The sequence below is a fragment of the Lutzomyia longipalpis genome, chromosome 1 (assembly GCF_024334085.1).
Source record: "Lutzomyia longipalpis isolate SR_M1_2022 chromosome 1, ASM2433408v1".
In the NCBI taxonomy this organism is placed as follows: Eukaryota; Metazoa; Arthropoda; class Insecta; order Diptera; family Psychodidae; genus Lutzomyia; species Lutzomyia longipalpis.
In genome coordinates this window covers 12,246,919-12,271,269 of record NC_074707.1, presented here as the reverse complement: position 1 = coordinate 12,271,269, position 24,351 = coordinate 12,246,919, and the positions used below count along the sequence as shown (strand labels likewise).

Sequence of the window (24,351 nt, the reverse complement as noted above, 5' to 3'; positions counted from 1 at the left end):
TGACGGGGCAACAGTTGATGAGAGCGCGCTATGTATTGGAAGTGTATGGAAGGTCATGCTGAGGCATGAGCAAGTCAGCTTCCAATGCGACGAAGAGAAAATATTCTGAGAGAGTTTCTGACTATATGCTTGTACTAAATAGCGCCCGTTTGCTTTTGCAGTCTTTCAGTCCGATAGTCAATACGGAGACTTCAGTGAGGTTTGTACCGTGAGAGTGTGCGTGTCGTTGGTGAGACGATGAGCAATTAGGTGGATGTGAAGTTATATTGGATAAATTGAAAAATAGTGGTGGATTTTAAATTAAATAATAAATAGGAATTTTGTGAATAAGTGCCCAAGTGAAGAGAGAAATAAATTTTTAATTTACCTGGTGCTTTGTTGGCATTTTTTCAACATGACCCGTGGATTTCTTTTAATAGCCCTATTGTTTCTCTTCATCTCGCAAATGGACGCCTTGACTCTTGAGGAAAAAATTCGCGATGATCCGGACCTATCACAGGTATATTTGCACCCACCCCTACTCCGACTCCCGGTTTAATTGAAAAGTGAATTTGGCCGCAGGAGATGGCATTTCCACTGAAATATCATTGATAAAACTATGATGCATGCACTCCGTGCCAGAAGCTAGCGTCACACAGGTGAAACCTGTTCTTTGTTGATTTGAGGTGGGAAATGTGCTTTGGTCATATGTGTGTTCCACACCCAATGTAACACAGCTCAACATACGCGGCAAGTGGTTCATGAACTTGATTCATCGTTACACACACGCATGTAAAAATGTGCATGCTCTGTGCATAAGTGCATATAATTGTCCAATTGCACCAAAACGTGTTTCACCTATCCGAGAGGAAGTGGCTAATGTGCCACAGATAATGATTAGAAGTGGCAAAGATACCTATATTATCTACATATTTTTCTTCTTGAGCAATTACCGATACCAGCTTCGATGAGAAATGACTCGGCGCGTGTGGTGGAGCAAGAAAAATCTCATATACGCAATATTTCAAACTACATTTTGGTTGAGAATGAAAATAAAATCCCCGAAAGAAGACGTGACTCCAATGCAAATGGGTTGGAAGAAAAAAAATCAAAAATCCATTGAGTACATCGCTAAAATGCGAGTTCTTCCGAGGTTAAAGGTGGTGCGCCTTTAAATTTACGACAACTCTTGATGTGGGGGGAAATTCGAGCCAGAGTGCTTAAAAGCTCAAGTTACACAAAGTACCTCTTTTAGCTCTTAGAAGTGAAAAACAGGATAACACCTTTATCATTTTAGCAGGATATATTTTAAAATATCTTATCTTTTAATTTGTAGGTACAACAACAAACCCAGCACGCATTAAAAGTAATATTTTGAATCAAATTGTCAAAACAATCCCTTTCGGGGAAAAGCCCAGGAAAAGCAAAAGCTGGTGGAAAATTTGCATATTATCTGTAATCATTTTTCAATTTCATGCCCAGGGCGCATTAAATTGGAGCATGTTGTGGGGTGGAAATTTGTTAAACAGCACCTAAATCGGAATAAATTAAAGTCATGATAGGAAAAATGTGTGATGCGAAAAAAATGATTCAGTGGGGTGCTCACACGAGCGGATTTTCAAATGATAAAATTGATTTTCGACAATTAAACAGGACGCTATATGTATGTACCTAGTTTATGTATTAGTTTGTGAACATTTCCTATTTGTTCGTTAGGTCCAGTTTCATTTGGCTAAATAGAGAAAATTACAGTTGATTGAAGTTTAAAAAAACTTGTTTTTGTTAAATTTTGAATACTAATTCAAATGGTCATTAAGTCCAAAATAATACCACAATAGACAGGATTCTTAACGTAAATTGATTTTGCTTTCAAAGCTCACCTTTTCAATTTAGACAAGCGCTCTCATTCTTAACACTGTTCGTGACTCTCGTGATGGAAAATCTTATTCCATTACCTTTTAACATCTTTTCAATTCTGTAATTGATTGTAAAAGTTCCTTACGAGGTTTGTATGAGTGACCGTTTAAAGGTGTGTAACAACTTTCATTAATATACCCGTGAGCTCTTTAAGCTTCAGCAGAGTCTTACAAGGGATGGCTGTGGGTGGAGGGAAAACAATTTTGTCCCCGCATTCACTTCAGATGGCACACAGTTTTCAAAGAAAATATTTGTTCAATTTTCGTCTTCGTCCATCGCGCACTGATGTTCGGGGAAAAATTACCCCAAATGCGAGTTTGTAGAACTTTGTAAATCATTCATCATTTCTTTATTAGTAGATCTTTGGACATGAAAATTTGATTTATTAGTATTGCCTTTTAATTGGGTTTTTTTTTCTATCCAAGACAAAGCCAAGAAGGCAAAGAAGAAGCACAAAAAAGAAAAGAAAAGAAAATCAACTTCAAAGGTTTTGGGAAAGCCGAAAAAGCACCCAGAAAAAAAAACTTTATTAAAGGGAGAGCATTAAAATTTATAAAATCCCGAACTAGCAGCCCCTCTTCTCGTAACGCTCGACTCTTGTACTCCTTGTACTAAAGCCAGAGACACCCAAATATTTTATGCATTACATACATAAAAGATTCTTTTATTAATACCCAATGATTAAAAAATAATGTTGTCTATGCATAAGGGTGGAAAAGTCAAAGGGAAAAAATTATGGTGAGAAGTGAAATTCATTATAAAAAAATTCAGGAGCAACATTATTTATGCAATTTGCACGTTATGAATTCCTATATTATCTGGGAATTTTTATGGGCACGCCTAAACAGAGTTACCAGACGAATATTAATATTCAACATTTCGTCTGCAGGCACAGGCTATAATTATCCAGGGATGTGTCGTGCGGTTATATTTTGGTGTGTGCCACCAAGATGTTCAGCCAATGTGTTAATTAATTAGAGAATTGACTGGGAATTCGCGTGAAGGCCAAACTTTCCAAAGGGCGACTATTTTTGGAACAAAGCATACACCAATTCTTTCCTGCTAAATATTTAATATTCACACATTCGCTGGAAAATTCAAAACAAAAGGAAAAATGAAAGTTATCAAGAATAGATTGCAAAGCGCTCAAAAAATATAGTTGTAGCGGTATGCTACATAGTATATAGGGAGTTTTCATAAAGTTAATTGAAATTCCAGGTATTTGGCATTTTACTCAATTGATCAGTAATTGAAAGTAATCGAGCGTGGGGAACTTAATTAAATTTTGGGGAATTTGTTGTAAATGAAGTTTCACATTAGGGGATGATGGTTTTAAAACGGACTCTTCTAATTTTTGTTTTCAATTGTTTGTAAAATTCAGGAAAGTTGAGCACAAAATGATCATATTTAGTCTTTTCTCCACTATTGTGGGAAACATTTATGTTTCCATTTATATCTTTTTTCTTTTAAATAAAAAATATCATTATTACATTTTCTTATTAAGTGAAGATTAAATTATTATTAAGAATATATTATCTCAAGGTAAACTGCACTACTATTCTGAGCGCATAGTTATAAGAATGTCATAAAACAGGTGATAAACGTTTCAACTCTCGATTCAATCATTTTCAAAGGGGGTATTTTTCCCAACTTGAATAGCAAAATAGCTCCTAACTGAAAAAAAGGCAATCAAGTCACGTACGTAGTGTCTGAGTGGGCGATAATTATAGGGTTCTTTGCATTCATTCGATGAAAAGTCCTTAACAAGGACTCAACACAAAAGAAATTGCTCGAGACTGTAAATTAATTTATACAATTTTCAATCGATTGTGTTGCTTTCTCCACTTAATTTTACTATAAGAGATCGTATCTTGTGTAAGGAATAAAAGAAAGGTTTACTGCTAATAAGGCACGCTTGTTTCAATCCTTTTTTGATCTATTCTCCCTCTATGTATATTCGTACAATGCAGATGTGATATAAAAAACAATAATATATGTATGTATGTTGTAGGCTTTTCAATTTATCTATAAATAAATCCCTATCCTGAAAAAAGGGTTATATGTACGGAAATCATAATAAATTTATTTTCTACATCACACTTGATGTAACATTTACCCCTTGGGTATTTTATGTAATTTTCCACAACCACCACAATAAACCAATATTTGAACAAGATGAACGCAAAAGAAATATCTGCTGGCGGTGTGAATAATTTGGATCATTTTGATAGTCGTTCCTCTTAAGTTTTTTTTTCGCCTCTATATTGAGATGTTTTTCTTGAAAATATTTTCTGGGCATTATTGCAGCAGATATTATTCAAATTTTCTCATTCGTATACATTACGAAAATCGTGAAAGATAAACAAGAGCTTGTTATGAGATTTTTTTTTGTTCTCCTTTGCCTTGTTTCGCCAAAAATATGAGTGCGAAATAAGTCAAGAAAATGTGCAAAGAATAGCAAAATATTGATGGAGGCCTTCAAGAATTTCAAGTAGAAAGTTTTCTTGTAAGAATTACATGTAGGTATAGTGTTGAATGAAAGTGGTCGGGAGATGTATAGCAATTTAATTTGTTAGTTAATGTGTGAATCAATTTCAATTAAATAACGCTTTTGGTGAACACATGTTTGGGATGTTTAGGAGGATAGAATTGAAGAAGCGTTACACTTGCTCTTGCTTTGGCTCCATTACGGAAGCAAATGTTTGTCCAACAGTCGTTTATTTGAAAATTATCTCGACACTCCATTTTATGCCATCATATAAAATATTTAATGAGCAAAAAGTCTGTCTATTTGGGGGATGAGATGGTAAATAACATTAATATATTGCTGGAGGGTTCATCAAAATATGTTTTAATGGATACATCGCCACGTCACGTTTAGAATTAATAATACGATTGTACTAGTAATTCATTAAATCAATAATGAAGGATATTTCTCCACGCAAATTGTACGCGAAGGATCACGAATTTATAGCTATGTTTACGTATTAATATGCGTTTGGGGGTGTGAGGAAATAAAAACGCGATAATTCCTGCTTAGTTGAAAGAACGTTTACCTATAAAGTAAAGGAAGAGTATAAGGGAATGATAGAAAACGTGGAAATGAGGGAAGACTATACATAGGTGGGTTTCTCTATGCTGTTTGCATTGTTGAAGCGAAAATGAAAATTTATCTTGACATGTTCTCGTATCATTTATGTGTGTACATTGGGAAAAGCGCACGGAAAAGCGAATCGATTGAAGTGCCTAACGTTCATTCGTTTTCGTTAATACACCGACTATGTATATATGACAATGTCTCTACTATGAGAACTTATAGATGAATTGGAATAAAGTGAATGCTATTATATTTGTTATTATGGAAAATAGTATCTTGCACAACTCAATTGAAATGTGTTGGCATCATTTGAAGCACATAGTTGCGTCTATTCATTCATCATCTCTCTCCCATGAAATGTTGGAAAAAGTATAGCATACGTCCCACATAATGAAAAGATGATTCTTGGCGTAGGGATGGAGTTCAAATATTTGATACGTATAAAGAAAATGATTTCATACATTTTCTATTACTGTCATCAGGGGATGTGCAGACATTTTGAACTCTGTATCACAGAGAGTTTTCAGTCTCAATTTGAGGGCACTGCTCCAGAAATGTCTTCATGTTGATTCAGTGAATAATTAAAGGGACAACCACACTGTGTCATTTTCATTTACACAGGCGTTGGGACAATTATTCTGGGGTTTCAGCATTTTGTATGCCAAGAGGCAATAATTTTCCCTCATCAAATCACCTGCACAAATACAATTGTATTTAAATTACTTTATCAAGAGATTTTTTCCCCAATGAATATTTCATACAATATTTTCACCTCTCTGGCTGAGTGCCAGATAAATGTGATTACATAAATCTCTGTGGAGTATTATAAATCTTCTTACACCTAAGCACGAATATTGTGGGTAATTAATTAGCCAAAATACTTGTAAACAGATTTAATTAAATATAGATTAGTGATACCCATCAATCCAACTAATAGCTTTATCAGTTTCCCCTCAGGCAATGTTTTGCTATATCACTCATGTTCACACCAAGTTTTAGTTAAACTTTGTTCTATGGCACAAAAATCAAAGCTAAAATATGTGTATACCAAATATTTGGAGAACATTCGGGGCAAACATATATTTATGTTGCAAAATGTTGAATTATTATTTGTGTTTATAAAATTTATTTGCATAATGCTCTTCAAATGAAACTTCATACACCGAATAATCGCTGCAAATTGTGCAAATGCATATATAGAATATCTGATTTGTGTATTTTCATTGATTTACTGGATTTACTATTCAAAATTATTAATGCAGATTACCACACTGCATATGCTAAAGAGAATTTAGAATAGGGCAAAATTTAAGTGAGATTTAAAGCATTTGTTAATGGTTTTGGAGAAATTAGCGCCGAGTTAATATAGATGAAGAACACGTGAAAATTTTTACGAAGAATTTTAGACTTTTAATTGGGATTTTAAAGGAAAATTCTTTTTGATGAACAGAATGACTCAATCCTTTACAAAAATATTCAATTCTGCATTATGTACAAGATGTAAATTAAAGTGCCAGAAGGTCGTCTTTACACCATCTTCTCCTATTTAGGCTTTGAGTGTAATTGTACATATTTTTAAAATTCCGTTCCCCTTTCCCCCATGATGTGTTGTCGATGAAAGACGATTGAGCTATTAGGACAAACATTTCTGGTGGGTTTAAGAGGTTTTGGGGTGATTTAATGACGGTCCCTGAAACCACTTGACACTCTTTAGAGTGTCAAAAAACAAATGATTGAACTACATTAAGCTTCAGAACCATAGAACGTGAAAATTTTGGGGCACATTACGGGTCATCCATCCCTTCTCATGTAGGTTTATTAAATTGTGTTTGAAGTGGTTTTGGTGTATAATATGTTCAGTTACACCACCAACATATTCCAAGTATATGCTTCAAGAGTGTGAAAATCATTAATTTCAGCGATTACCCTTTTCTTGTACAAATATCAGAGAATATGTTTATGTTAGTATATGGAAATTACAATGTACGGCATAGGTATGTACTATATACTTACATACCTATGTCAATATATGTTTTACACAGGGGGGTAATTATGTTCCACCATATCTTTATCGTTATATCGTATCAAAAATTTATTTCACTCCATGAAAAAGTAATTAAACTTTTTCCTAAAATTATGTAAGATTGGTGATTAAGTTTATTATGTACTGAAGGGAGAATTTGTTTAAGGGTTGAGTTAGAGATTTAGGAGTGAAACAACATTACTTTAATGTAATGATGTGCAAAAGAATTTAGAAAGATAGCTGTATGTGCTCTAATGTACCTACTGTATTTTAGAAGAGTTAGAAATTGAATAGATTTTCTAGAAAAGTTTTTGTGAACTTCGAGGAAATTTTACATTTCTAACATCTCCCGGAAAATACATGTAAAATTGTCTAACATTTTAAACTTCCATTTCATAGACTGTTTTCGAGTTTATTTCAAAGCGAAACAAAATTTTTATTGAATTTCTCAACTTGGAATTTCGCTAGATTGCCAGACTAGTGAAAATCACAGTTTTATAGTTTTTATAAGTTCTCACCTTTTCAATGTAGTATTGGAATCTTTACAGAAACTTTTGTCGCTGACAAAGTGCAAACTTCATCTCTCTATAATTGTTTCATCTCTTGTACGGGGAAAGTAAAACAAGATTCTTGGGAAAGAATTTTTAAAGTTTGAAAATTCTTTCGGAGATATTAAGTTTGTTGGTGGAAAAAATCAGTTTAAAGGTGGAGAAAAAAAATTAATTTAGCATTTTCCCTAAAACAGTTACACCACAAAAATGATTTACTTTGCCTATGTGCTAGTCTACCTTAAGCTTTCTTCCCCTAATTTCTCTGGCATGAATTTCCCCGCAAAGTAAATACCTTTGAAGTCACCGCAAGGGAAGATTTTCCGCGGCAGGTGTTTGGTGAGTGGTATTGATTGTTGAAATTGCCAAAATAGCTTTGGAGAAGGTGTTACGAAGGTGATAAGAATGAGGGGAGAAAATGCTGTGGGACAATTATGCGCCATTTTGATTGAACCGGATGTCATCCTGTTTCTGGTTGGTGGTTGTTAAAAATTAAATCAAACGACACGCTACCGGGGGGCCATGGTGAACGAATAGACATGCAATTGAATTTAAAATTGAAGGAAATTGTATTTTGAAGCAACCAACCCTGAGGCGAATTTTCCTTCCATATACACACACAAGGTCCTCTTGTCAATGATCAAACTGTTTCAGCGGGCAACAACTGGATGCGACCCTTTAATGTTTGGACAAACACACGACTAAAGGGAAAAATATCCTTTCTTTTTAAAAAGCGACACAAGAACTCTTTATACGTCAGATGAATGGTTTTCCTTTGAGAGGCAATGAACTAAGTTTTTGTTACTTTATATATAAAAGACTCACTCAGGTATCCTATTACAACCCTATGGTGTGTTTGGCTTAGAATATAAAGTTTTCAAGGGTCAGTTAGTCAAAAGGGCGCATAGAGGATGCTTTTTGTTATTGAGAGATTTTCCAAACATTATACAAAATTGAATAAATAAACAAGGATATGGCATGAATAAGGTATAATCCAACTTTTTCTTTTGCATTCATGAAGCAAAAGTAGGAAGAAGGAAATCCTCCCATTAATTTTATTGTTCCCCAGGCGTTTGTGGATTAAAGCAAAATATATTTATATATTATTTAAAGGCTTTGTGGTTATTAAAGTTGACTTTATTTTGAGACATGTACACTGTCGGAATGTAAATCTTTGCACAAAGAATATGGGAAGTACTCCATTCTTATTTGTTCAGTGCAGTGTCGGTGTTTGAGAAGACAAACAAAATGAAACACGCATTTTGTTTGGAAATGATAAGAAAGTTTTTTTAGCTCAAATTTCAAATAAATCTAATATTTATAGGATTTTTATTTATATTCTGTTTTATTGCTACCGAATAATTTATTCCTTTCTAAAAATATCAACAGAATACTTCAAAGATTTATTCTTTTTTTCCCTAACTAAAGAATAAATAAAAAATTCACATATTTAATAGAAAAAATCCAATGCAATTGAACAAACAATTATGATGAGATTATTGTGAAATGCCTCAGTGTAATTGACCTTTTGTGAACTACTTAACTTCCACCCCGAATCATTCGCGTATAATGACTCATATATTCCCATCTCTGTTGTATAATTTCATTTCTCTGCGAGATTGCCATTGACTGGAGTACAATAACGCAGCGTAGGAAAATTTATAATCCCGAACATATCGTTAATATTTCTTATCCGGTGGCGAAGTGAAATTGCCTGTTCCTGAAGTACCCCATGAATCTTTGAGATTCTTAGCTCCCTGCTGTTGTTTTGGAACGGAACTCAAGCTGCCTTGATGTGAGTTCTCCGCTCCTTCTTTTGGGTTTATATTTCCACACATTGTCGCATAATTCGTCTTATGACTCATCACTTATACATGCACTATTCTTGTTTATGGTCGAGAAGCATAGTACGAGAGTGAATTAGATTTTTGACTCTCGCTTTAATACGATATCTTTCAGCACGGCCGAGTTCCACTCTGAACCCCTCCGAAAAATTCACAACATCTCGGGAACAGCAGTGTTGAAAATTTATATATTGTACTTATACATTTATACAAGAAAAACATTCAGAGGGAAAAATTCTATATCGCTATCATCTCGTATATTAAGATGATGCGATACAAAATACTCCCCATTGGGATTTTTTGCGAATGGGATGTTAGTACAAACATCCTATAGTGTAATTTAATTGTTTTTTTCTATGCCTCTCAATTCACAATACACACAGCATCGATTGAGAGACGAAACATTATTCATGATTAAGTGGAACCCCTCGGAGAAGACAATGAGTCATAGTTTTGTAGCAAAAGGACTTTTAAAGCAAGATAAGTGTTGTATATGAAAGAAGGCACAAAAAAATTAAGAACACCCCTTGAATGGCACCCCGAGCAAAAGTAGTGTAAAATTATACAATTATAGGGGCGAAATATATTGAAAATCAATACATAAACTTGCCCCCTATATCCTCTTCATTGTATAATGTTTTGTTTGCTATCGGAAGAGACATAAGACGCGTCTCTTTTATTGTTGAGGACGAAAGGGCTGGATTGAATTACATTTTATATACATATATGTGATCAATCTCCCAATATTTCATGATGGCCATCTCCTGCTGTAAACCCCAAGCTATATAGTAAACCCATACAAGTTACAATCGCTACAATGTTATTCTATTCATCACAATGTTTACCCCCAAAAACACCAAGCCTAAAAACCTCCTATTTCTTCTTCATTTCTTCCAGTTTTATTCATTACTCGAAAGGAATCAAATTGCAAGCACGGCACTCAACTTCCGGGCGTTGACTCTCTTTGCACCCACCAATAAAGCATTCCAGCGCTATTTTGGGAATAAAACCTATGTCCTGTACCACATGTGTAAGTTTTGCCATTAATGTGAAGATAATGAAAACACAAAGAGAGACAAGAAAAAAGTCTACATGGAGAAGAGTCTGCACTTGTAATAATTTTTTTCTCTTAATGTTTTATTTATAGTAACTGTGGCAAGTACTTTGGAGCAATTGAAACCATCTGTGACTTCGGATATGGAAGGAAATCCCCCGTTGTACATAACAAGGAGAAGACACCAAAATATAGATCAGATATTTGTCAATAATGCACTAATTATAAAGTCACGATCCAATGTACAGCTCATTAATAAGGAAGGAAAAAAGCAAGTAAGTTCATTAATTTTAATGCGTTTCACCCATTACTCCTTGCTGTTATAGGATTTTTGAAAAGATTAATTATCAAACAATACTCGTGCTATTTGTTGAGAAAATTACATTTCACCAAGCAAAAGGGGTGAGAAAATGTTGGGAGGAAAATTCTTGCGCACATGTTTTTTTCCGTAGTGCATGAAATAAAAATTTAAACGCATGTTTCGGCATTTTTTAGCGTTCTGTTAATTAAGATTTCCCAGAAAAAGAACTCCGTGAAATAATTATAATTTTTAAAGTATTTTTTTCTTGAAACAAAAATCATATTTAAATTTTTAATTTTCCTTGAATAAATGTGTCAAATATGTCATGTACAGCAGTGAGAACAAAATGTTCAAGAGTTGTGTTAAAGAAAAGAGAAAAGAATTTCATTGCTTCTGAGTTTTGGGGAGAGTTAAAGCAATAAAAATCATTCAAAAGTTTTTGGAATTCACAAAGCACGCAGAAAGAAATTCTAAATTATTTCTTCTTGTTTCTATATACATTCATTTAAGGGCACTTGTTCTTTGCTGGGATGGAATCAATGTAAAACATTCTTCGAAAAAAACTTGTGAAATTTATGACGGGCCATTAAAAAGGCTATCACATTAAGAAGCTCATAAATTAGATTGAAAGATTGTAAATTTCTTTATTTTATTGTTCTGTTTAATATGATTTAATTTAAATTTATTGATTGATTTTAATTTTTTTTTAAATCAATTGATATAGATACAAAGGAACATTATAAAAAAAGAAACGAAAATGAACTTATTCGTTACTTAATTTAAATAATATTTCACTGACCTACATATATATTTATTTAATACTGCTCTATCTCGTAAAAAATACGTTGCTTTTTCAATGTCCTCGCGTGACCAGCTCCACTTCACTCTTCCCTAATGATAAATATCAATAAAAACAAGTGGTTATGGTTAATTTAATAACCAAATTAGTTTATCCACAACTTGTGTAACATTTCATGAAATTACAGATTTTACATGTGATTGATGATGTCCTGCAACCATTAACAACAATCCCATCATCAACGGTGGACGTCCACAATCCCGATGCATTCCAATTCCTCACGTTTTCCGAAAGTTTGGACATCGGACAGCACAGGGTACGATCCTATAGGCAGAAAGTGATTCTGCACAAGAAGGAGTATCTGTACCAAACTCCAGGAGCACATACGTTTTTAATTCCTGTCGAGGAGGGGTTCAAATCACCCCATAGACCCGATATGATTGACCGAAAAGTCGTCGATGGGCACATTATACCGAATAGGACGGTATTCACAGCGGCAGCTCCGCTCGATGAACCCCTCCCGACAGCTGCCTTTGAAGACAATTTGAAAGTGTTGATCACATTCTTTTCCCAGACGGATGGGAAGAATATAAAAAGTAAGTAGCATAGCTCCCTCTCGGCATATGTTTTTCCTCTCTCGGGAACTTAATCAACAAACTTGTGATTCGTACTCTTTTCTTTTTGCAGCGTACGTAAAGTCACAGACACTCATTGGTGATTCTGTGCATGCTCCTGGAGTGGTGCTCTCAGAAATTGTGAGAGCCAACATCCCCGTGGAAAATGGGGTGGTGCACTTGATTCAGCGACCATTAGTCATAGTCGACACCAATGTGATTCAATTTCTCGAGGTATGATTCATTTTCACTTTTAACACAGGAAATTGCTTACTCCACAGAAATGGGCTTCCATTGACCACATGAAATCAATAACATATGCCATTATAATAGGACTCTCAGTGGGACGCGCGTTATTTGGGTGAACTTTCATACATATAAAAGCCCCCGCTCAAACTCAGTGTCACAATATGTGATTAATTCCATCAAATAATTGCGGAAGTTCCAGCATGTAATCTCTTTCCAATCTCCAATGATCTTTGTTCCATAAATTTATGAACAAGTGGGAATTCTATGTTAATATATAGAGGGATTAAAATTTAATTTTATTGGAAAGAGAATTTACATTTCAATACTACCTTCAAATAAAACATGATTTGAGAATTCTCGTATGTATGGATCCACAATCAGGGGTTGTTTGAAAAGATAAAAGATACCTTTTCGCTGCGAGTATCAAATCATTCGTCTGAACATTTCCATCTTGATAAATGTTTTAAATGGAGTTTTTAATTAAAAAAAATACCAGCAATGAAAAAGCTTGGAAATATTGGAAAAAATTGTTGGTAGAAAATGTAAAAAGGTCATCAAAGGCAAAAATAGGTGCTGTAAAATTCTTATTTTAATTAATACAGAACATTTGATCGATTTCTGGGTAAAATTAATTAATAAATTTGATACGGATGAAATGCGAATGAATATTATGCATAAAATAAAGTTTCTCTGCATAAAATAAAATTATATTAAATGCAAATGATTTAACTTTTTTTTCCTTAGATTCTCCCATCAGAAACTTTTAGTAGATTTAATAATTTTTTTTTCTAATTTCCTTTCCTAGACAGCACTGCGAATACATAAATACGAATCAGAAAAAAAAAATTTGTGCACTTGCTTCGAATTATTCATTAATTTAAACCGTCTTTCATCTTATTTCGTAAACAAGTTGAAACCAAATGCTTTTATATTGCTCACGAAAACCACAAATTGGAAGAAAAACGAAATAATCTGACACAATAGACACTCATAAACTCTTAACATTATCTACTTACTTACAATGCTTTCTATGTAATAATGGGATATTCACTCAAAATATAGTCCTTCAAGGTAATTTTATGCACGCGTTTTTTAAATATTTATATTGAATATTTTTGCAAAACTACTTTCATTCGAAATCATTTTGAGTTTTGAAATGTATTTTATTTATATACACAAATTCTGGATTTGATTATAAAATTTCACTTTGTTGCTCTTTTTTTCACAAATTAAATTTTTAAAATTTTTTTTCTTCACAAAATTTGGTTTATTCATTTCTATAATTTATTACTTATATGCGAAACACACAGTTGCAAGAAAGGCACGGCTTATTATTCATTTTCTTTGAGAACTTGCATGCTATGAATTTTATATTATAAACCATTTTTAAGCGGACTCTTCCTATGCGCTTAGAACATGAAATATGACTCAAAAAAAGATACTGCGAAGAATGCTGGTGAAAACCCATGCGCATATGTTTTGAGATCATTTTTTTCCTCTGTACATACAATATATCATTTTTCAGTGATTAAAATTGATGACAGAAAATACTCATTCATCCGCTAAATGAAATTTTACAAAATTCAAGTGTTTTATATTTATTGTAAAAGTTGAACAAATTTTTGATCATTCTCTCAATGTACCGAATCCTTCATCCTTCACTGGTGATAATTAATTGCCTATTTTATTTTCCCCCAAACAAATAAAAAGGAAAAGGAGGATGGGCCACTTTCGAAATTCTTCGAAGTCATTCAAGATTTTGGCTCGGAATTCGTTCAGCAGATTCGTCGGATGAAGGATGTGACCCTCTTTGCGCCAAGCAATGAAGCTTGGAGTGATTCCAATTTGAACAACATCATCCGGAATCGGGAACGCATGAGAGAAATCCTCAACCTTCACATTGTCCGCGATAGACTCAACACGGATAAAATTAAAACAAATAATCTCAATCAGGTCAGTGACTTTGGGATTTAAGAAGAATTTATTAACCTAATCCCTGGTGCGACACAATAAATTGTTTTGTTCATAAAAGATTCTACGAGGAGACATTATACACTCAAGTCCATAGAATGCCCAGAACATGAAAAAATAACATATTTTCGTATGCACTATGTATGAAAAAAAGCGCTGAAAGATTTATGTCCATTGAGAAAATTTTTTCATGTGTGGGGAGGCACGTTTCCTCTTCTTCAATGTTTAATGCATGTAATCTGAAAGTTCAACACATACAGACGCGACAACATCTTTAAACCCATAAAAATCCATGTTGAAAATGTTTGGAAAAAAAAGGAAGAACATGCGAAGTTAAGGCACTTAGCAACATGGCCAAAGGATATTAAAGAGCTATTTAAATGTTGCTTAAGGTTCTTTTTGCAACTTCTGTCTGTTCAAAGTGTTCTTGACACGATACGACGTACTTTAAGCTTTAATGGGGATGGGGTTGTTGTATTGCGTATATAGTATAAAATCCAATATTGAAAATTAAATATTCGTAAAAAATCCATTCACAAACAATTTTTACGAGTATTTAAAACAATCCCGCATTGATCTTATGAATAAAATGGGGGATTATTGGCTATAATATTATACGGAAGCCTGTGTATTTGGGGACAATTTGAATATTTCATCGGTATGTCACGATAAAAGACAAGCTTTCTGTGTAAACATCAAAACCAGAGGACGTATGGATATTTTTATCCTCGCCGATTTAGGGACATTTTTTTCTCTCTCTGCCCCATCTCTTTGAAATCTCAATAACAAAACCCAAAATGTGTGTGACACCACCGAGTGGAAAAAAGGTGGAAGACAAATTGAAATTGAGACATATGTGACGAGAGAAAATGAACCATCGGTCGCATTTAGGGGGGGCTAGGAAGTGGAACCTTGAATGAAATACCTTCTTCCTTTTATTTAGTCATAATACAATCTTTTTTCTTCTAACATTGGCAGATTAATCAAGTTCCAACACTGGTGGATCGACGATTTCTCTACTTCAATATTTTCACAAATCGTGACCGAAATCAGACGATAACAGTGGAGGGTGGTGGTGTGAATGCCACAATAATTCAAGCGGATATTGCGGCTACAAATGGTTTCGTTCACATCATTGATAAAGTTTTAGGTGTACCGTATTCTACAGTTTTGGATAAATTGCGAACGGATCCAATGCTAAAGTGAGTATTTTTGGGGGCGTGTGTGGGAAATTACTAACATACCCTCTTGGGGATTGCCTTGAATACCCTTTTCTCAGGAAGGCTTTCTCTTCAATTTCATCAAATTAATCTTGTTTGATTTTTTTTCCAATACCCAAACTCTTTTTTTCTCCACATTCACCGCAGATACACATTCAACATTGGAAGTCATGGGAGATTCAACGAGCAGCTGGCGGAGAAAACCAAGAGATTTACATATTTTGTACCGAGAGATAGAGCTTGGAAAAATTCAGAAGCTGTCTACCCTAATGCTCTTCAGAAGCTCTTCCAGCGAGAATATGCACAACAAGTAATGTCTCCATTATATTCACGAATCCCATATATTTTTATGAAATTTTTATATATCCCACCACAATAACGCTTTTATTATCTCTTTTTTTTGTCTCGTGGTAACATTAAAGGCTACTGAAATATTAGGACGTCACCTCATCGTTGGGGACAGAGCCTTCACAATGGGGGAGTTGCGACAATTTGCCAATCAAACGGCTGAATTGCCTACGGTGAGAGGAATGCTGAGGATTCGTGTTAAGGAGGAAGATAGACGTAAGTCCAAAAAGAAGAAAAAAAATTACCTAAATTAATAACATACTCGCATTTCAAACTAACATTCTCACAAATTGCGTTTTTCTTCCTTTTATTATCTCTCTTTCTCTAACATTGCAAATACAATATGTATAGAGAATTTTATGCTTTCACCCATAAACTATGAAGTAGCAACAAATTGGCTAAATTGTTTATAAAGAATCTTCGCAATTTATTTTGTACTACATGTACGTACATGAAAGAAGAAATATCTCTGCCATCAAAGATTATTTCTTTACAATATACTTTGGGACTAATTAATTGCTTTATTGCTAAAAAGAAATAAAAATTGTCTCTTTGTAGAATTTTAAAAAGAATCAGATAATTTCAACAGATTTTGAGAACATTATTTATTTAATTCATTGATTGAAATTCTAAAAAAAAAGATATCTCTCAACTGTCTAAGAAAAAAGGATATCTCTCATCTGGACTAAAGAAAGATTTTCCAGCACGAATTAACACCTAAATTTTCTTCGAAATTATTAAAATATTACGAAACACATCATTGGAATTGATGTAGAATTGATTGATGAATAATTTAGTGCGAAATTATTGCGATAATGAACATAAATTGGCAGAAATCAAAATGTCAATTAGATAAATCAAAAAGCTGCTACTCCAAAGTTTAATATATACAACTACATACCTACCAATAACGAACTTTGAGGCTTTATACGAATTAATTAATTTTCTTTGATTCATTAATTTTTTTTGTTAATTAAACTTTAAAAAAAATTATTTCGACTTTATTTTTCAACAAAAGTTCTAACAAGAGAAAAGTTTGGAAATTAAACCAACAGGGACATTTTCTCTCTTTATTTTTTTTAAATTTCATCAACTATGTACAACATTGTATAATTGACATACACATAACTTTTCCTTGATACTTTTGCATGGTGTTCCTGAATTTTATTTCCTTCGTTTATGTAATTTGTTGGGAAATTGTGATTTTCTTATGTGTGTTTTTGTTCTTTTTTTCAACCCAAAATTACTTCCACAAAACTGTGTTAAACACACGCAAAAGAAATCGAGGATAAAATTGGTAAATTTTCACTTTTTGAGTTTTTTCACTTTCAATACTGTTTTTTACTGACAAGAGTTTGTTTTAGAAATAAAATTTAGTACAAAAAAAGAGTCGTTAAATATTTTACATAGTTCAATTTCATAATGTTACATATTTAATTATGAAACTAGCGGAGGAGTACTATTTGCAACCACATAGTTTTGGTGAGTTTTGGATTTGTTTTGAGGGTGGCACGAGAATATAGAGAACACATTTACCCCGTAAAGTTTTGAGAAATGTAGATCCCTAATACAACGTATCCCAAAATTTACTTTGTTCCTCAAATTAGGCTTCTCCTTGTCATATATATTTTCATAAATCACGTATCTTCTATATTATGCTAATTGGTAGAATGTTTCTTCTATCTCTTTTCATTCAATAGCTTCTTGATTAACAACTTGCAGTTTTTTTTTATTTTCTCTCTCTCTCTCTCTCTCTGTGAATAACCTTCGTCACAAAACTTTTCGAAGCTTTTCTGTGATTAAAGCTCTAAGATAAATTAAACATGACAATTTAATTATGTATTCAAATTAAACAGAAAGAGTAAGAAAAGGCTCTTTACACATACCTCTAAGGATATAATTGAAAGACGTCGGTTTGTATAGTGTTGAATAAATAAAATAAGAAGAATTTTGCATTCTTTGAGCGTACCAACATAAAAGTTTTTGCGGCTAGAGAAAATACAATTGTGATAATAAACATGAGATGAGCGGAATGAACTATAATAATCCTCCTCAACTACATTCTAAGTAGTACGTACGTATTATCTTTTGAGGATAAAACTGTTCACTGTTCAGCGCAATGCAAAACTTTCAATAGTTTATTTTCTTTCCTCGGGGTGGTTTAAAGTTTTTAACCCAAAGTTGTTAACTTTTTAAATTTGATATCCTTATCGTGCAAATTTTCCCTAGGTGGGTTAAAATAATGCAATAAAAAACTTAAATCAAATGGCAATATCCGCAAAATTCTTGTAAAATTATTTATTTAAAAAAAAAAATTACTGAGAAACCCCTTTTAGTGGCTTTAGGAAATAATTTAAATGATTTCTTGTGAAGGGTTAATTGCGTGTAATATGTTTGGTTTACAATTTCATGTCTTGTGGTCTCCTGCTACCTATTCACCATCATATGTTGTACTTCTATGTACATTACGTGTATAGGTATATTGTGGTAAATGTTCTGGAGCAAAATTCTCATTCCTGTGGAGTATGTCGTCTATAGATTTCATTAATTCATAACTCTTGAATTCTTCTGGAGTGGCTTTTGTTAGCAATATACTTACGTCAAATGCATCGATTTATACTCTCAACATGAACGACAAGATATTTCGAGTCAATTTAAGTGTCTTTTGAGTCCATCTTTTCATCTTTCATTACACTCGAGCTCTTTGAACCGAGTAGCTATTGTAGGATAGTTTAAAAATAAATTTTGATTGGTATCGGAAGGACAATCCTTTCTTTGTCACATGAAATCCGTCATGATCAAATTTCGCATGAAAATTTAAAATGATATTTCCGCAAAATTGAGTCGATTGCATGGAAATCCAACGCTATGTTTGGCTATTCCATCCTGATCGATGCTATTTCTCGGGAAAGTGAGAAGGGATATTCAAACTGATGGTTGTTAATCAAGATGAATGACTTTATTTTTCACTCCACTTTTCCCCCTTATACGTGTCACTGCAAAACTTCCAAAGTGATGTAAATGTTGTTTGGCAATCAATATTATTTGGTGTGGTGCACAATTTGCAAAAATATCTATAATACATCCTATATGTGTGTCGTAGAGGTTACAATATAAATACTTAATTTCATTTTTTTGGGTCAACAGTAAAGCAATTTTCATTACAAATACTTTTTTTAATTCAACTAAAGATAAATAAAAAGCCATTTTATTTTTTTTCAATTGTAAAATTGTTGATTAAACTTTGTTTTAAATGACATGTTTGTAAATAAAAAAGGGTTTTGCACACATCAATGAGAGATTTTTTAATGGTAAAACTGGTCGCCAATTTTTTTTTAATAATGAATTCAAAGAGAAAATTTTAATTGTATGCATAATAGATTTTCAGTGAATGATAGCAAATGGAATTGGAAAAGAAGGGGTTTTTAAAATAATGCTGAACACACTGGGAGATGGATGACCTAAAAATTTTTGTCCATGTTCGTGTTACATGTTCCCTTTTCTCGAGCTTTTATCAAATCTTTTTATCTCCCTTTTGGTTCCTTTCAACTCCCCTATACAACTTGCAACTTTTGGAAGCTTTTCATTTTCATTTGATCGCATACATGGAATTTATTATGCACTGAAGGGTTTAATCGTGTACAGAGAGATGCAAAATTTCTTGCTCAAATGCCACACGATGTGCTTATTCAGAGCTTTGGGGAATTATCTGATTCGGAAACTTGTAAATTGAACGAAAGAAAACTTTTTTTTGGTAGAACCAAAAAAAAATTGTTGACCAGTGTGATTGATTTGTAAATATTGCGTAAACGATAAAAAAAAATCGTGAGTAGAGTTTTAGGAATTGAAAAATAAAAATTATGCTAAAGTGGCAAAAGTAGATCTAATTCTGGACATGAATGACGTAAGTGGAATGCAAAATCTTCAGCACTTTATGTTTTGCGAGAAATATTTCGGCACACATGCATGGAACGTGCAATACATAATGTCAATATGTATGTATGTGCAAAAATGTGAATTATGTATACTTAAATATTTTGTCACTCTGCAAAGGAAGCTTATTCCTGGCGCATGTTTTCATAAATTTATTAAATTTATATAAATCTCATTTTAGGCTACTCAATTCTCTACAACAATCGGTGGATTCAAGTTTATCGGCCAGATGTGGAGTGCACCAATGGTATTATTCACGTTATCGACTTTCCCCTTTTGGATGACACAGATTCCATAATTAGTGGAGCATCATCAAAATATCTACCGCTCTCCTCGTTGGCACACCTCCTCCTCGCCCTCCTGCTTATGAGGTTCCTCATTTAAGTTATGTTCTAATGTGCGCGACAAATTGCCAATTGATATTATATGGTACACGAAAGCGGAAAAAAATAAAATCATGAAAGACTAAACGAGGGATAACCCAGGGACTTTGTGGGAGGACGCGGTTGAGTGCAAAATAATATGTGTGCGGGCATTCCTATCATGAAAATTCTCGGGATAAATAAATAAGTAGTTTATCAACAAATTCTCATACATAATCATGATCGTCGTGTGGAAATTTAACTTGAATGTGCTTCAATGCCAAAAATACAAGAAAGCATTACTTCACATCTAAAGAGATTACGATGACAGTCTATCAGGAAAATCATCTCGGATTAGGGATAGTGAAGAGGATGATAATGTGCTAACATATAAGTATCGTCCTGTGAAACGCACAATCGACACATTGTGAGGATGTTTTTGGTGGATAAAATATTTGGCAATGGGGTAAAAGCTTCCCTATTTGCCCAGGGTTTTCTTTGTCAATAACTCTTATCGTACTCCTCAATGAGAGAGTTCTATATATGTGGAGATATATATGTGGGATGTGTGTAGTACCAAGGAAGAGGCGACATAGCAGCATTTGTGTCAATATTTCGACATGCTTCAGGAAGAAAAGGCATGCTTTTGAGACGCTTTGCGGGAAACTAATATTTAATTTATATACGCGACGAATTATTTATAATATGTATGTGAGTTGTATTTTCTTTATATAACCTTCCTCTATATTTACATTTTAAAGTTTCTTCTATTATGTAGGGGACTTTTGTCCCGGGGAGAATTGAGTGAATTTTATTTGTACAAAAATAAGGAAATAAAAGAGTTGAGTGTGGCTATTTTTAATCCGAGATGAATTTATACTTAATGTTATAATTCTAAATTCATGAGAATAATATTACATCTTAAAATTAAGAACTTGTTCCTTTGAAATTGGGCAAAATACTGCAATTTTCCCAATTTTGAATGTTTATTTTTATGGAAAACTTTTCAATATAAAAAATATTTTTAGTATTAATCCTGTGAAATTAATCTAATAAATTCAAACAATTCTCTGTGTTTTTCCTGGTTTATTGCGAAGCATTTTTGCCCAATTTCATGTTCAAGTTATTTCATAGAATTTTCGTACAAACTCAAATTGGCAATGATTTTTATCTCCAAATTCAAGTGAAAATTATAAGATTAAAAAAATTATAGGTCATCAAATTAAATTTATATACAATCAAAACTAGTCTCGAAATTGAAGATTGAATTGCCAATTTGAATTTTATTAAAATAAGAAAAAAGATTTTGTATAAAGACCAATTTTTTTCATTATTTTAAAAACGTTTGATGACAAAGAAAAAAAAATGAATCTCCTACCCACTTCTTATGGCGGGTTTTACATGTTCTTACAACAAAAGATAAGTATGAAAAGAAAATGCTAAATATTAAAAAGAAATAAAAACATGAAAAATGCTGGGAAATTAGAAATTATGATATCTAAAAGTAAAATATACATAGGTATTATAGAGAGATGTGTGGATGGTATATTTTAGAGTAAAAAAAATTAGTGAAAAAAAATATGAGAAAAATGCATTTAGATATTTACGAAAAGTTAATGAAAAACAAAAGATATTAGAAGATAGAAAAAGAAGAAAAAAAGAAACATAGAATACTGTCCCCGATCTTTTATAAAATGTATCTCATTTCAAAAATTGTAATGCTTTTATAAGAGTCTAGTTTTAGTTATGATCTAAAAGAAAAAAAAACAAAAATATATAAAAAGGCAGATGTATCTAATATCTATTTTTAATAGTAGATTAGAAATTACGAAATAAAAAAATCATGTTGTTCATTAATAGAGAAAATGAATTTAGTGTAATGTGATTTAAAAGAAATTGGCTTAAACCATCTCATAGAGGTAGTTAAAAATTAATATTTCATAAATTACAAAATGTTCACTTCCAGAAAATATTATAAATTGACCTACATGAACCACATAAGAACCCTTAAACTGCTTTAGTGCCTCATCACTGTTTCTGTATAACGTCTATATAAAATAAATATAATATGGAATGAAATCAAATACATATAGCAAAAATATGATGTACGTATTATAGAAGAAAAGTTACTGATGGAGAGAAAAAAAAAATAGGTATTTAACGTGTTGGTGTCAGGGGGCAAAAATTTTATAAATGATATTTATTGATTTTGAAATATTCAATTGCATCACCCGCGTCAGAATTTCCCCATTCAATTTCCCGCAATAACACCATAAAATTATGAGAAACACGCGTATCATTCAATTGGATTATTAATCAACGTAAATCTAATAAATTTTGCGTACTGTGATTAACAATTTTCAATACAATACAACAAAAGGGGATGAAATTTTCCAAATTTGCATACACATTCGACCGCAAATATTTTCTTTATAATACAATTTTTATTTAAAGTGAACTGTGGACCTAATTTTTTAAACACGGAAATATCAGTAATTCTTTAAAAAAAATACTCCGAGATTTAGAATTTTCTACTCTATTTACAAAAGAACTTTTTACTATACCTACATATTTTTCTTTGAATTTAAAAGGAAAACAAAAGATCTTACTGGATGTGGTCCCATATCAAGATTAAAACATGAAGTGATTACGTTTCATCATTAGTTTAAATAAAAACAGAATCTCAAGACATAAATGAAAAAATTGGAAGAAAATTTATAAAAGTCCAAATAAAATTTTCTCGTCATGAAAATTTCTCTTTTAGTGAAATATGTTGAAGATGTGGAGCAACATAAATTTAATTTTTGTCACCAAAGGGTGTAATAGAAGAAAATTGATATGAAAGGGAAAATTATGTAAAATCAAGACTCTCTCGGTACTGCCTGTCTGTTGTACTTACAGTATAAAACCACCCCCCATTGTCTTCAATAGCAATTTGAGGGCACTGAAGGAGGGATGAAGAAATTGTTACAAAGTGGTAGCAAATGGGTAATGCAATGGGATATTTATTGCATTGACGAGACTCTCGAGAGAAGCTAAATCCCACCCCTGGATAGGCGTTAAAGTGTAGATCATTGAGCTTTACCAAAAATGTCCCTCATCAATTTTCCACCATGCATCGTCCAACCACCATTGAACATTTTGTAGTACTAACTCCCCCCTTCCCAACAGGGAAATACGATATAATAAAAAAACAAAAAAAAATCCCAGTGTCTTTTGCTCTGTGTTCGGGACATTTAAGTAAATTTATCGTACAAATTGAACTGTTACATTCACAACATTTTTATGTTTCGGTGTTGTTTTTCCCATGAGACGGAGGTACATTCATAATTTCAGGGTGATGAAAATTCCAAAATACATACCTTTTTATATAAAATGAAAATAGAGATGTTTTTTGGGGGAGAAAACTTTTACATTTAAGTGCCGAATATAAGTTTTTAATGTATGACAATTGTGTTTGTAAAAATAACTGAAAAGCTGATGAAATAAAATCTCGTAATGTGGTTGAATATCTTTCATTCTATCTAAATTTATGAGATGTGGGAGGAATTTTTCTTTTTTTTTTAAATTGAAAAGACTTTTTTTTTAATATAGAGAAAGAAATCTGGAGATGCAATCCTTCAGGGGATAAAAAAAGATTCATAAATTGCCAGACAGACTTACCGATTTCTTCTAGAATCAGCTGAAGAAAGCCACAGGAATGATTTTCCTAAAAATGTAAACAATGACGTCACTATTCTGTTTTTTTAGTTAACGATTCCTAGAATAATCCTGAGAATTCATTTCAACTACATTGGATACGCCCCAAGGCTGACGAGCACATTAACTATCACGTCTACACCGTTCCACGTCTTACAAAGAACTGAACTCAATCCCTCAGCAGGGTGCTATTATAGAGCCTAAACTTGAAGACTCAATTCTTTTTTTTTAAACCTGCTAAATAAATATTTTATTGAAAATAAATTGTTTTAATTTTTTATCATAAAAAAAACCGTTAAAAATATTTATTTTTTAATTGGTTAGAGTTCAAGGTCACCTGTAGTCGGCGCTACTGCAGCAATGTCAATTTTTGTTTACATTTTTTTATCAGTT

At 32.7% G+C, this 24,351-nt stretch overlaps 2 protein-coding genes across 3 annotated transcripts in view; both read left to right on the top strand.

The window, feature by feature from the left end:
- LOC129790073 (luciferin sulfotransferase-like) overlaps positions 1-24,351 on the top strand; it is a 767,385-nt gene that overhangs the window by 105,605 nt on the left and 637,429 nt on the right. The gene's annotated exons all lie outside the window — the stretch shown is intronic.
- On the top strand, positions 181-23,762 carry LOC129789106 (fasciclin-1-like). Of its 2 annotated transcripts, XM_055825750.1 has the most exons (11): positions 181-499; positions 10,306-10,438; positions 10,556-10,737; positions 11,750-12,158; positions 12,250-12,410; positions 14,136-14,378; positions 15,375-15,598; positions 15,764-15,926; positions 16,039-16,180; positions 17,414-17,446; positions 20,079-23,762. In XM_055825750.1, the coding sequence occupies exons 1-11, from the start codon at positions 395-397 to the stop codon at positions 20,279-20,281; spliced, it is 1,998 nt and encodes a 665-aa protein (XP_055681725.1). In that variant the 5' UTR covers positions 181-394; the 3' UTR covers positions 20,282-23,762. The 2 variants fall into 2 exon arrangements, with proteins under 2 accessions (XP_055681725.1, XP_055681734.1); XM_055825759.1 differs by lacking the exon at positions 17,414-17,446.